This window comes from Hypanus sabinus, chromosome 13, assembly GCF_030144855.1.
Source record: "Hypanus sabinus isolate sHypSab1 chromosome 13, sHypSab1.hap1, whole genome shotgun sequence".
Taxonomy (NCBI): domain Eukaryota; kingdom Metazoa; phylum Chordata; class Chondrichthyes; order Myliobatiformes; family Dasyatidae; genus Hypanus; species Hypanus sabinus.
In genome coordinates this window covers 92,466,741-92,481,594 of record NC_082718.1, presented here as the reverse complement: position 1 = coordinate 92,481,594, position 14,854 = coordinate 92,466,741, and the positions used below count along the sequence as shown (strand labels likewise).

Here is a 14,854-nt window from a genome sequence, read left to right as displayed (position 1 = left end):
ATGTCAATGATTTGGATGATTGAATTGATGGCTTTGCGGCTAAAGTTTGCAGATGATACGAAGGGAGATGGAGGGGCATGTAGTGTTTAGAAAGCAGGGAGTCTGGAGAAGAACTTCAACAGACTGGGAGAATAGGCAAAGAAGTAGCAGATGGAATATAGTGTAGGGAAGTATATGGCCATGCACTTTGGTAGAAAGAATAAAGGCATAGACTATTTTCTAAATGGGAAGATGATTCAAAAAGTCAAAGAGTGTCAGGGGGCTTGGAGGTCTGTGTGCAGGATTCCCTAAAGGTTAACTTGCAGTGGTGATGAAGGCAAATCCAATGTTATTGTTCACTTTGAAGGACTAGAATATAAGATCAAGGATATAATGCTGAGACTTCATAAGGCATTGGCCATACTGTACTTGGAGTATTGTGAGCAGTTTTGGAGCCCTTAACTAAGAAAAGATGTTTTGGCAATGGAGAGGGTCCAGAGCAGAGGCTCCCAAACTGGGTCCACAGACCCCTTACTTAATGGTATCAGTCCATGACATAAAAAAAATTGGGAACCTCGGGTCTGGGAATGAAATGGTTAACGTATTGGGAGTCTTTGTTGGCTCTGGACCTATACTCCTTAGAACTTTGAAACCTGTGGAATATTGAAAGGCCTAGATAGAGTGGATGTGGAGAGGATGCATTTTGTAGGGGGAAATCTAGGTCCAGAGGATACAGCCACAGGACAGAGAAACATCCATTTAGAATGGAGGTGAAGAATTTCTTTAGCCAGCAGTTCGTAAATCTGTGGAATTCATTGCTACAGATGGCTGTGGAGGCCAAGTTATTGGATATACTTAAAGCAGAGGTTGATAGGTTCTTGATTAGTCAGAGTGTCAAAGGTCACAGGGAGAAGGCGGAAAAATGAGGTTGAGAGGGATAATAAGTCAACCATGGTGGAATGGTGGAGCAGATTTGGTGGGCCAAATGGCCCAATTCTGCTCCTATATCCTATGGCCTATGATCTTATTTGTTCCGAGGTCTCATCCTCTAAGTCGACAGTGATTAATTATTCTCTTCTCTTTTACAAATTTTCTCTTTGAAAATCTCTAAATTGTGTTCATATTGCTTAATACCTTACTGTTATGATCTGATTTCTTTTTCCTTTTATTGTTTTAGTCATTATTTTCTGGTTTCTAAAACATTGCTTATTACCCGATGTTCAATTTGTAAAACTATTTCTTTCGATTTAATAGCATTCTTAACTTGGGCACAGACAGATAATTCTTCTCGTGGAGTCTTTATAGCCCGGGCAAATGTGCTTCTTTTGAGAAATATGAATCATCTCCTCAAATAACAGCAGCCGCTTGCCTCCCATGTTGCTTTTTAATCCATTTCCCATCCATTTCAGCCATCTCTGTATTCTTCCATTATTGTCGTTATTTAATTTTCGATAAGATCACTCATTAATCAAAGAGTCCTAGAGTCATACACAAAAAACACAGGGAAATAGAAGCAGAAGCAGGCCAGCTGTCCTCTCCAGCCTGCTTTGTGAGCACAAAATTAGTCTCTCCAGCCCATTATGTCCATGTCGACTGTCAGAAACCAGTCTACACTAGTCCCACGTTCCCATACTTGGCCCATTGTCAATTTGAGCATTCACCCAAATGTTTCTTAAATGCTGGAAAATTCTCAATCAACACTTCTTTCTCTGGCAGTGTTTTCCAGAGATCTCAGTTAAAAAAATTAATCCTCATCCCCTTTACACTTCCCATTTCCCCTATTATTTCTTACCTTAATCCTATGCTCTTGGGTCTTAGGCACTTCTACCATAGGGGAAGGTTTTTATCTGCCCTACCTATCTCTATCTTCCATAATGTTCCATATCCCTAATGACTCTCTTGCCCCAACCTCCTTTACTTCAAGGGAAACCAAGTATATCCAGTCTCCTGTCTGAAACAAAAGGTTCTAGTCCAGGCAACATCCTGGTGGGCCTGCTCTGGACCTACTCCAGTGGAATCCTGGCCTTCCTAGCACGCGGTGACCAAAACTGCACATGTTATTCCACCTGTGACCTAACCAATATTTTATTAAGTTATACCAAGACTACCAGGTGTTATATTCTATCGCCCAGCTAATGAAGGCCAATACTCTGTATGTCTTCAACACCACATCTTCCGTGCAGCTCTTGTCAAAGATCGCTAGGTCTGTACACCATGTTCTTCAGCTCTCTTTAGGACCCTACCATTCGTAGTGTATGTATTCATGGAAATCCTCACTCAATCCTACCTCACCAAATGTGCCCAGAACTGAAATAGCCCATAGTTGTTTCCATGTTATATTGGTCTAAGGAACTGATCTAGATATCTGTTCAAAGCTACCTCTAGGACACTGATTCCAGTCTAGTTCAGGTAAAGTCTATCCAAGCAAAATTTTTGTTGCTCCCCCTGGAATGGCTACCTGCAGCCCATCATTTGTGAACATTTCCCTCCATACCGGATTTTGAGGAAGGCAGAAATAAAAGCAGAAAATGATGGAAGCACTTAGAAGGTCAGGCGGCATCTGTGGAAGGAGGAGCAACATTAACATTTCAGGGTGAAGTCCCTTTGTTGGTTCTGATAAGGGGTATTCATCATGACCTTATGTCTATTTCTCAGTGTAACGACAAAACTTTTCTCACTATTAGCCTGTACTACAACTTTTTTAACTGTCACCAGGACCACTGAGGTATAGTCTAGTTTGGTTCATACATAGGCCAAGGAATTTAATATGAAGCCAAGAAATAGGAGCAGGAGTCAGCCCTCTGGCCTGTCGAGTCTTCTCCATCATTCAATGAGATCATGGCTGGTCTGGCTGTGGACTTAGCCTTTTCCCCACAACTTTTAATTCCCCTTCTATGCAAACAAATTATCTAACTGTGCCTCAATGCGATACTGCCTCCCATGGGCAGAGAACTCCACAGTTTTACTATTTGCTGGGAAAAGCAATTTCTCATCATCTCCATCATAAATCTATTCCCCTGAAACTTGAGGCAGTCTCCCCGAGTTCTAGTCTCACTTACCAGTAGAAATAAATTTCCTGCCTCAGCCTTATCATATGTTGATATAAAACTGGCTACCCATGATAATGTCACGTTTCATTCTGTGGTACCTTTGAGTCCCAGTGCAAACTGACAGGCACATAACACATGTGCCCGAGCATAGGCAGAACAGCTTATTGGACTAAAAAATGCTTAAACCTCTTTAGATACTGAACTTCTTAAACCTTGGAGTTTCTAAAAGATTTCTAAAAGCTCTAAAATAACTTTCCCTGGAGAGGCACCATCAGTTTAAAATCAACTCACTACCAACATCTCAAAGACATATCTGAATGTGCAGCATACTTTGTGGATGAGACTCATATCTACAAAGGGATATTTAAATATCTTTGCAAAATATTTAGAAACTTCATTTAGAAAAAGATTAACAAGCCATGAGAAAGACTTCTAAAATGCTTTTAATTTATTGTAATTTGAAGTGTGCTTCTAAATTTAAAAAGCACCAACCTGCCAAGTGAATCTTTTGTAGACAGCCTCCTCCTTTGGGGAGTTCATTGTTATTTTATAGAATTGTTGCTTTTTTATAGGTAATGGACAATGCCAGGTTTATGTTGCTTTGCTGAGCCTTGTGTTAATTTTAACATCAGAGAAACCACTGGTCTGGTCAGTGGAAGTGTGGCGAATTGCTGATAGCAACTGCTCACAATCCAACATCAGAAATTACAGTTGGTGTCACAAAGATATTGACCATGTTGTTTCCTCTGTGGTTATCACTCAAAAGTCAGAGTCATGGTCATTTCAGAGACCTCCATACAGAAATTAAGAGAAGTCAGCACCAGCTAACAGGGTGGCAGGGTAGTGTTGTGGTTAGCACAACCCTTTACAGTACAAGCAACTGGAATTCAATTCCCAACTCGTCCTGTATGCAACCCCCCCACCCCATGAACTCAAGGGTTTCCTCCAGATGCCCCAGTTTACTTCCACATTCTAAAGACCTACCAATTAGTAGGTTAATTGGTCATTGCAAATTGTCCCATGATTAGGCGAGGATTGTGTGGCACAGCTTGAAAGGTCGGAAGGGCAGACTCCACACAGTATATCAATAAAAGAATAAATAAATATGTAACTAAATTGTATTATTATTCGGTGCTTATGAAGCTTTGAAAAACTTCATTTCACCCAGATAAATGTGAGTTGTCGCACCTCGGTAGGACAAATGCAAGGAGACAGTACACTGTTATGGGCAAGATCATTAACAGCGTTGCTGAGCAAAGATATCTTGGGATCCAGGTTCACAGGTCCTTGAAAGTGGCTACACAGAGATCGAAAAGGTGCTCAAGAAGACTTATGGAATGCTTGCTTTCATTAGTCCAGGCACTGGGTTCAAAGGTCAGGAGGTTATGTTGCAACTTTATAAAACTCTGGTTAGGCCATATCTGGGAGTTGGGCACAGTCCTGGGTCACCCCACTGTACGAGGGATGTTGAGGCTTTGGAGAGGCTGCAGGAGAGGTTCACCAGGATGCTGCCTGGATTAGAGGGCATGAGCTGTCACGAGAGGCTGGATAAACTCGGGTTGTTTTCTCTGGAGCGTTGGAGGCTGAGGGGAGATCTGATAGAGGTTTATAAGACCATGAGAGGCATAGACAGAGTGGACAGAGAGTATCTGTTTCCCAGGGTTGAAATGCCTAATACCAGAGGGCATGCATTGAAGGTGACAGGGGGTAGGTTCAAAAGGGACGTGAGGGGTAACTTTTTTACAGAGATTCCAGGATGCCTGGAAAGTGCTGCCTATATGGTGGTAGAGGCAAATACCTTGGAGGCTTTTATGAGATGTTTGGATAGGCACGTGGCTGTAAGGAAGATGGAAGGATTTGAGTTTGGGTGTTTTTGATTTGTTTTTTAACTGGTTTGGCACAACATTGTGGGTTGAATGGCCTGTTCCTGTGCTGTACTTTTCTACGTTCTATGTTCAAGAATTTTCAGCCTAAAGTTGGTGTCTTTCATTTATTTAAAGGAAACAGTTTGAGATCCCATAAAAAGATAAGCCTTTTGGGTCTGATGTTTATGTCACAGAGTGGTGCCGATGTTTCCTTTTATCGCCTTGCTGAAGACTGTGATGCGAATGAGAGAACTGCCTGCGTTGAATTTGTATTAACATATTTTCTCATCTTTCCACTTGCTGGGCAGATGTCCAACTTGTAGGAGGATTAGTGAGAATGACTGGAGATGATGACTGGTTCTGAGTACTCATTTATTACTATGCAGCCAACAACTTGTCAAGGCTATTGTCTTTATTCCGTCCATCTGTTTCATATATCAAATTGGTGAGAGATTTGCATCTCCACTGATCTGTTGTTTCTCTCCACCCTTTGTGGTGCATCAGCCCCACAACCTTGATGTTTCTTTAGTTTTTTACCGAGTTCGAGTTGCTAGCTCAACACTCAACCCAGCACGGATGGAAAATGTGCGAGGAACCGACCAGATTAGAACCCAAGGTGACTTGCCTCGAAGTCCGGTGTGGTTGCCATTGCACCACCGGCCGGTACCTCTGCTGATGGTGATGTAGAAATGATCTGCATCCGAAGAAGGTGGAAGTGAGTTATCCATATTCTCCTTCTAGCAGACTGTTCATCTCATGAAGTGAACTCCATCCTTATTGAAGATGGTGATAATCGTGGAGCAGCTTGCCTCAGTCCAGTGAGTCGAGTGGGACCAAAACATACAGTTGTCAGGTTATCGAGGAAGGAGCTATAAACATAGAAGAGAGCTGGAGGAGCAGACTGCTTGGCCCTTTCAGCCTGTTGCCCCACTAGATGATGTAGATGGCCTACACTTCTCTATGGGTGTATCTTAGTGTTCTGCTGGCCCTGTACTGATTAAAAAGCTTGGACAATGACAATTGAAACATCATGTTATTGTTAAATTCTGTCTTGCAATTCCTGACAATGAATTTGAGATGAAAGTGCTTCAGTGACCATAGAGCCTTAGAGTTATAGAATCATGGAATAGAAGAGACAGAAACAAGCCCTTCCCTGTGCACCTGAACTCAGTGAAGGGGTTGTATTAAAGCAAGATCTTCTTCACTTTGAAGAATCATCCAATAGAAGTCTTTGTATGACATCCATGGACCTTTAACATTTATGGGAAATTCAGACTTAATCACGAGGTTTACAAAACATTTAACATGGCAAAATATTACCTATCCGCATGTTTATTCCACCACCTTGCAACTGTTCTGTTCTTCATTTTCCAGCTTAATTAGTTGTCAGGTATTCGTACATGACTCAGTTCCAGCAGCCTGGCCACATTTTTTTTTCACTAAAGCATAGTTTGGAATGAAGTAAGATAAAATCGGTAAGGAAAGAAAAACTATTCCTTAAAGGGGCAGAGAACAGAAACTGTGGTAGCAGCAGGGATTTCTTTCTAATCAGTTTCTGACCTGGCAAAGGCAGATTGTATATTGTGGGAGGAGGGGACAGGACGGTATCCAGGCAGGCTTCGTGCACAACTCCAGGAAGAGGGGGAAGTCAGTTATCTTCGCAGTGAGGTTTTATTTAGGTCTTTTAATCACATTGTGGGAAAGCATTGACAGCCGGCAACTGCGGGGAGCAACAGCAGTAGTCAAGTCTCAAAGGAATTATTGACCTTGTAGGTGGTCAAGATTAGAGAAAGGCTAATCAAATTGTGGATTCCACCAGCTTCATCATTGGCCTCAGTTTTTGCCCATTCCATTTCAATTAACAGGAATATGTGCAATGGTGGAAGGGAAGAATTTCTTAAATAATATGGGGTTTTAAAGTAGTAGCCAGTCTCACTGTGAAACTGTCCACTCTCCATAACAGTTCAAAGTAAATTTTTATCAAAGTGTATATACTATATCCAGCCTTGAAATTTGCCTTGAAAACCCTTGCTAGATCATTCAGCAAAGCAACTCTGCTGCCTTTTTTGACCAGGCTTGAACATGTGTGACTCTTAGGAGTCTTCTGAAGTGGGTGAGCAGGGGTTTAGTTCTACAGATGTTCTATAGAACGTGTTCTAATTCATTGCATCATTGTCTGCGCAGGATCAGGAAAAGCTGCAGAAAGTTGTAAACTCAGCCAGCTCCATCAGCAGTATCCTCAGCAGTATCGAGGACACCTTCAAAAGGCAAATCTTCAAAAAGGTGGCATCTGTCATTATGGACCTGTCCCCTTCTCAATGTTACCATCAAGGAGGAGGTACAGGAGCCTGAAGATACACACTCAATGCTTCAGGAACAGCTTTTTGCCCAGATTTCTGAATGGACAATGTATCCATGAACACTACCTCACTCATTTTTTTGTTCTCTTTTTGCACTACCTATTTAATTTAATTTCTAACATATTTTATTGCAATTTATAGATTGTTTTATTATCATCATGCATTGCAATGTCCTGCTGCCACAAAACAACAAATTTCATGACAAATGCCAATAATATTAAACCTGATTCTGATTTTAATTGGTTATATCTAAACCACCACATTGAAACATTTTTAGAACAAAATTGAAAAGACAACATAATGTTAATGTTGGCACTAAATTCAGGCACAGCCAAAGTTCAAAGAAAGTTTATTATCAAAGTACATATATGTCACCATGCACTACCCTGAGATTCATTTTCTCACAGGCATTCAGAGTAGAACAAAGATATATAATAGAATCAATGAAAAGCTACACAAACTGTCAATTCCTCAAAGTGTTCATCTCAAGGACTTGGGGACTGGTGTCCAGATTGGGACTGGTGCAAAAGGTTAGGACCCAAGAGATCCATCATAAATTGTTTCCAAAATTGTCTTGGCAACAGATAGAGAGTGGCTTTAACTATTGGATGCTTGTTGCTACTGGTGTTTCACAGAGGGTGGTGCTGGGACTCCTGATGGCTATAATGCAGGTGAGTGATTTGGCTGTGGCTGTAGAAGGAATGTTCAGTAGGTTCACAGGTGGCACTAAGGTTGGTGGAGCTATGGGTGGAGTGGAAAGTAGTCTTCAGCTATAGTGTGATATCAACGTGTGGGTGAAAAGGGCAGAGAAATGGCAGATGAAGTTTAATCCTGAAGTATATAAGGTGACACATTTTGTGAGTACTAATGAGCCTGGGGCACACATTATGAAGGGCAGAGTCTGAAGAAGTATTGATGGACAGAGGGACCTTAATCCAAACATCCATGAAGGTGGCATTAATCAGACAACTGAATACAAGAGCAGGAGGCTGCACTCCAATTTTGTAAAACATTTCTGAGCTGCAGCTGGAATACCATGGTCACCACACTACAGGAAGGATGTGGGAGTGCAGGAGAGAGTGAAGGCGGGATTCACCAGGATCTACCCAGCCTTGACCACTTCAGCTATAAGAGATCAGAGAAGCTGGGTCCGTTCCCCCGGAGCAAAGGCTGTTAAGAAGGGACACAGAGCATAGAACATAGAACAATACAGTACAGGAACAAGCCCTTCAGCCAAAAATGTTGTGCCAAACTAATAAAGATAATGGCACCGAATCCCTCCTGCCTACACAAGTGCATATTTCCCCTTTCTCAGCAGATCCATGCACCAATCTAAGAGCCCCCCTAAACGACGGCATCGTACCTACCTCGTCCACCACCCTGACAACACATTCCAAGCACCCATCACTCTGTGCACAAAACTTGCCTTGCATATCTGGTTAGAACTTTACCCCCTTTCAGTTTAAATGCATGCCCCCCGGTATTAGAGGGCTACCAGGACGGGCCGGAGGCAGGTTTCCACCTGCAAACTCAGCAATTCCTGTCCCCCTGACGGATGCCAACCCAATCTTCCTGAGTTTCCCCAGCAGATCGCCTGCCGCTAAGAAGGGAGTGATTCGGTTAGCAGAGGGGATTTTGCGCTCGGTAGGGTCGGCACAGTAGCACAGTCGCTTACCGCAACTCTTCGCAGCGCCAACGATGGTAAGATCGGGGTTCAATTCTATAAGGAGTTTGTACATTCTCCCCATAATCCGGCTGAGTTTCCTCCGACAGTCCAAAAGATGTATGGGTAATGGTTAGAAGCCGTGGGCATGCTATGTTTGTGCCTAAAGCATGGCAACACCTACAGGGTGGCCCTGGCACACCCTGGGCATTGACATAAATTGTGCATCTCACTGTAAGTTCTGATGCCTTACTGTACATGTATCTAATAAAGCTAATCTTAATGATGTAAATATCTTTTGTAAAGAATCTGAGATACTTTTCAATGCCATACCTTGACAGTGCAAACCAGAGTTTAACTTAGCACGTCTTTTTGAGATTATTACTTACACTTAATGTTTCACTTTCCTTTCATCACACAATCTAATAAGACACATTTACACACAAGATTCTGCAGATGCCGGAAATCCAGAGCAACACACACACACAATGCAGGAGGTCGGCAGCCTTAAAGGTCAAGTGTTCATTCTTCTCCACTGATGCTCCCAGACCTGCAGAGTTCCTCCAGCGTTTTGTGGGCAACATGCACGCAGTACGCAGACTCATCTGTCAATCCCTGTCCAGTTCTTTAGGATGACTTGCAGTCTCGGCTTCATCCGTTCCTGAAGAGCAATGGTTTGCATGAAGACAATGAAACGATTTCTTCAAGATGTTTTTAAATGCTGAGCTTGAGAAGTAGTAAATAACTGGATCCAACACACTGTTGAAGTATGTTACGAACAAGGTATTATGGAATATATCCACGGCAGTGACATATGACCTGCAGTCGGTTGTAGTCCGTAGCTTTGTGATTAAAACCGCTACTATGGCAATGTTGGTGGGCAGGAAGCAGAGCAGGAAAACCAGCGCCACAGCTATCACTAGCTTCACTGCTCGCTTGTGCTTGCTCCTGATTTCCGTTTCCATCTGCTTCAACTTCCAAATGATGCTGGAAGTGGAAAACAGGATCACCGAGAACGGTAAAATAAACTTGAAAACAATGAAAACAGTGTATGTCCAGATTGCCGTGGGACCTAGGCGGTGGTTTAACCTGAAGGGCTCGCAGTTGGTCACGTTGTTGTGCTGGAAGTCATGTCTTTCTATTAACAAGTGCGAGCAAATCGCCACGGCAGCGATCCACAGCGCGCCGGCAATCTTCGCCGCGCAGCTTGTGGGCAACTTGTTAACATTGCGAAACGGGTGGACCACCTTAAAATAGCGGTCAATCGCTATGACCATAAGGAAGATGATGCTGCCGACGCGGTTTAAGGAAATCATGAATACCTTCAAGCGACACGGAACATCGCCGTAAATCCAGTCCTTCCTACGGACAAAGTAATCGGCTCGAAATGGTAGGCAGCAAATCAACAAGCTGTCGGCAATCGCCAGGTTCAGTGAATAGACGGTGTTTGGTGTCCACGTTTTCACATGGAAGCAGAAGATCCATAGGGCAGTCGCGTTGGCAATGAATCCCAGGACAAAAGTTAGAATGATCACTGGAGGGTTATAGGACGAATCGATATTTTCAGCCGAGCAAGCCTGGGTCACGTTGCCCATTGTAGGCAAAACTGCAGTAAATTCAGTCAAAGGCTGAGTTGGTGAACTGAAGCCCGAGGAGCCTTAAATCCAGCTCTTCCATTGATGTTTCATCATAGGCGATGGGCGGGGCTATAACAGTCAAACACTCGAGAGACCGCATCGTAAAAATATCCAGACAATGTCATTTCTGGCAGAAATACACTCTTTAGAGCAAAACTACTCAAACTCTTCCGCGGGCATTACTCAAAACATATTGCCCCGTCGGGATCAAAGCTTGAGGCTCGGACGTAAAAAAAGGCGTAATTTTATTGATTCTTCATCGAGTACATTCACCCCCCCCCCCATAAAAGGGGGTTGTTATTATATTAAATCATTAACCGCCAGTAGTGGTGAATATGAAGTCACTAGAAATGATGTACTGGAGAGCATATTCTTCGTCTGAAGACTATATTGAACGGCAGATTCCACAATCCCTTCGGCTGGTACCGAGGAACGATTTAAAAGAAAACAGAGAAAATGGATCGTCAGGCTGTTGTATCTGATATAAAAACTATTTGACAGCCAATAGAAAATCAATGTTCTATTGAAAAATTGCGATTTGCTAATCTAAAAAGGAAGTTTAAGTTAATTTCGTCAACATCTTAACTAACTGAACGTTCATTTAAACGTTTTCTTAAACGTTTCTTTTAAACGTTTTCGTAATGCATCTCTCCTCGCGGAGATGAACTCGGCCCTGAGGAATTGGGAGCTGAGCGGGAACACCATGGAAGCGGAATCACAGTAGTGCCCGACCATTGCTGTGCCGAGCAACGGCAAACTTGCGGTCGATCCGCTGTCTACCACCGCAGGGGTAGGGGCTCCAATCAATTCTACAGCTGAACTTTTGAAGTGATTCTGCACCGCCCAACTTTGTCCTGATTATTTGAATGAGTGGCCGGCGCCGGCATCCTTTGGGGTTTGGTTCTAACCTACGGGGGTGGGGGGGGGGGAGACCGCTGCCAGAATAAGGTGAGAGAGAAGGGGTGCACCCCTAAATTTGCACTCCACTTCTGTCTCCTACCCAAGCCCTGTCCTGGTAAACTCACAGTTCCCGCCTGCGCTGAACTTACCTTTTCATACTTCAACTCCATCCTGTTTTCTCTGTCCAATCTCCTTCTCACATGCTTCCTCCACCTTTTGGGCAGCGTCTGATTTCCCGACCCCCCCCCCCCCCCACCGTCTCTCGTTCACTATGGCGATCCAGTCGTTTTTTTTACCTCTATAACCCGTCATGAAGGCTTTGAAGTCATCCACTTCTTCCAGATGAAGTGAATCCCACGACTAGCCACCTCCGCTCTTCCCACCTCTGACTGCTTTTGGCAGGGACCACGCTGTTTATGAATCTCTAATACACCCACACCTCCCTGACCCCTTAGCAACTTCCCCTCCCCTTACTGGAGGTGTAACACCTGTTCTTACACATCCTCCCTTTCCACCATCCAGGGACCGGAACAGCCGTTCAGGTGAAGCAGGGATTCACATGCACCTCCTCCAGCCTCATTTAATGCATTCGGTGACGCCGACATGGCCTCCGTCACCACGGAGAAGACCTGGAAATGACCATGGATCGGCTTTCAGAGCACCGGGCACAGTAGCCGTAATGAAATCACAGCCCTTTCCACTCCCCTTCCCACTGCCGCACTTATCTGCCCATCCTCCAATGAGCCCAACACAAACCAGGGGGAAACCTGTCTGGGTTGTCTACAGCTCAGTAGCAGGAAAATTGAAGACCTTAATTTCAGATAAGTCTGGCTTCCAATGTATCCCCCCCCCCATTCCTTCTGATCCATTCCCTCCATCTTTGGTCCCCTTTCCCACATCACCACTTCTTCTCTCCCCCTCCCCCTTCTTGCTTCTACCAACCTACATATTTCACCCACTGGCTCTCCCCAACTCCACCTCTGACCCTTCCCTGTTTGGTTCTGCTCCCATTCCCCTTTCACCACTTGTCTATTGTCTCACCTTCCCCAGCACTGGTACCCCTCAAGTTGCTGCTTATCACCCCAACCCCCAAAAGCAGAATCTAGCTACACCACCTCCTTCCCCACCCCCAGCATCCTTGCATTTGCCTCTATCTTTCAGTTATCCACCTGCTGCTGTCCCTCCACATTCCACCTCCCTCTCCCCTACCTGGCTTCAACTGCCTATCATCCTTCACTCCCTCCCCCACCAACCCCGACCCAACCTCGATCCTCAAGTAATCTACAAACTGTAGATGTGCACCTCTTCAGTTCCCAACCCTTTCCTTGTCACAGCTTCGGACTTGTGCTATTTTTCTTTCAGGTACCTAAAATGTACAGGTTGGCCAAGGGTTTGAGTTAAAGTTCTTAATTCAACACAAGCACGTCTTCAGGAGAATCTTTTTCTCCTGTCCTTGTACTCAACACTACAGTGATGTTTTATACTCAATTTTAAACATACAGACAACAATAAGCAATCAACTACAGTTTCAGTTACCTAGTTAACATTTTGAACGTAGACAGGCAACTTCTCAGATTTATTTATTTACAGTGAGAGCACATCCCAAAAAGAGAGCTGCTTTGAATATTTAAATACCAGTAATTGTTTTCAATGGCCTTAAAGTTTCAGTGGAAGTTAAAAGTCTGAATTGTTTTTATTTTTTGAAGACAGACTCTTGTTTTAATTAACTAGCTGTGCTTCTATTCCATAACTCCTGAAACCTGAAATATGTTCCACAAAACTCCTAACAATGAAGACATACTGAGACAGATATTCACCTACAGGCCAGTGTGCTGAAGAGTAATAACTTGCCCAGTTTTCCAGCTTTGCCAAAACTCCTCTCTCAATGCCACTTCTCATAGTAATGCTTCTCAAATGTTCTTCTCTCTCTCGTGATTTACTATTTCATTTCCTGGACTTCTACTCTCACCATCCTTTCCACTGCTAGATCCAGAATTTCTGTCTTGATTTCCATCCCTCACTCACATTTCAAAATCATTATATGTACTTTCCCTTAAAACTTTGTCAATCATTTGTCCATCTCCAGTAGTTCTCGATGTCCTCTTCATGACATGCCCTCTTCAACTGTAAAGCATCAGTATTTCATTATTATTATTATCAGCCCAAGATCAAGGGCCTTGCTGCTTCTCTTCAGCCACAGTTCAAAGAAAGCTAATGCTTCACACTAGAATTTAAGTGAGTGTGTACCAGCTGAGTGATTTTTTGGAAGTGTGCCCAATTTTTGTAAATAAGAGCAATGTAAATTTAGGAGTCAGGCTGCATTATTTATGAAAAACAGTAAGGTCTCATAAAGAGATAATTATCTTACAGCAGAAATTTCATTTGGTGCTTTTTGATTGCAATTATGACAAAAGTACTGACAGTTTGCCCATGTTATTCAGCAATTCAATTAGATTAGATTAGATTCAACTGCCAAGTACAAAGCCAATGAAATGCAGTTAGCATCTAACTAGAAATGCAAAGAATAGTGTTATTTACAAAATAATTGTGAATAAAAAGTGCTACAGCACACAAATATAAAAGTACTGAGACAGTACAATACGGGTGCAATACTGCTTAGCGCTGTGATGTGAGGTTCAGCAGGGTCAGCCTCAGAGAAGAAGCTCTTCCTGAGCCTGCTGGTGTGGGAGCAGAGGCTCCTGTGGTGCCTACCAGATGGGAGGAGAGTAAAGCGTCCATGGTTAGGGTCAGATGCGTCCTTGAAAATGCTTACCTTCTGTCACTTTGATGACCATAGGGAGAGAATTGATGGAACAGTGACTGTTGCACTATTTATGTGGCAGATCAGGCTCAAAAAACCCTCTAGGCACACAAAGGAAAGCCAGCGGGAGCAGAGGGCAGTCAAGCCTCAAATGTAGTGCCTCCAAAACTTTATTTCGGGAGTTTCCAATCTGTTTTTTATGCCATGGACTCCTATCAATAACTTAGGGGGGTCCGTGGACCTCGGATGGGACCCCTGCTTTACTTACTTATACTACTGCTCATTGTCAGATGATGCTCAATGAGATGCTAGCTCAATTATGTGCAATCAATCACAACTCTTACCTAAAGCAATGCACGCAAAACACTCGAGAAACTCAACAGGCCAGGCAGCACCTATAAAAAGGAGCAAACAGTTGATGTTTTGGGCTGAGACCCTTCACTGGGACTGGAAAGAAAGGAGAGAAGTCAGAATAAGAAGGTGGAGGAGGGGAGGCGAGGAGGAAGTACAAGATGACAGGTGATAGGTGAGACTGGGATTGGGGGAGTGGGTGAGACAAAGAGCCGTGAAGTTGGTTGGTGAAAGAGATACGGGGCTGGAAAAGGGGGAATCTGATAGGAAGGACAGAAGACCATGGAA

General features: G+C 43.5%; 1 protein-coding gene across 1 annotated transcript; it reads right to left on the bottom strand.

The window, feature by feature from the left end:
• Positions 1-7,575: 7,575 nt before the first annotated feature.
• Positions 7,576-10,580, bottom strand: LOC132403534 (hydroxycarboxylic acid receptor 2-like). The gene has a single exon (XM_059986930.1). It carries the CDS (start codon positions 10,510-10,512, stop codon positions 9,526-9,528), a length of 987 nt encoding a protein of 328 aa, XP_059842913.1. The 5' UTR covers positions 10,513-10,580; the 3' UTR covers positions 7,576-9,525.
• Between the last annotated feature and the right edge of the window lie 4,274 nt (positions 10,581-14,854).

Bases quoted from the DNA above. Each gene is read 5' to 3' on its own strand.
- LOC132403534 (XM_059986930.1), bottom strand. From the start codon at position 10,512: ATGGGCAACGTGACCCAGGCTTGCTCGGCTGAAAATATCGATTCGTCC.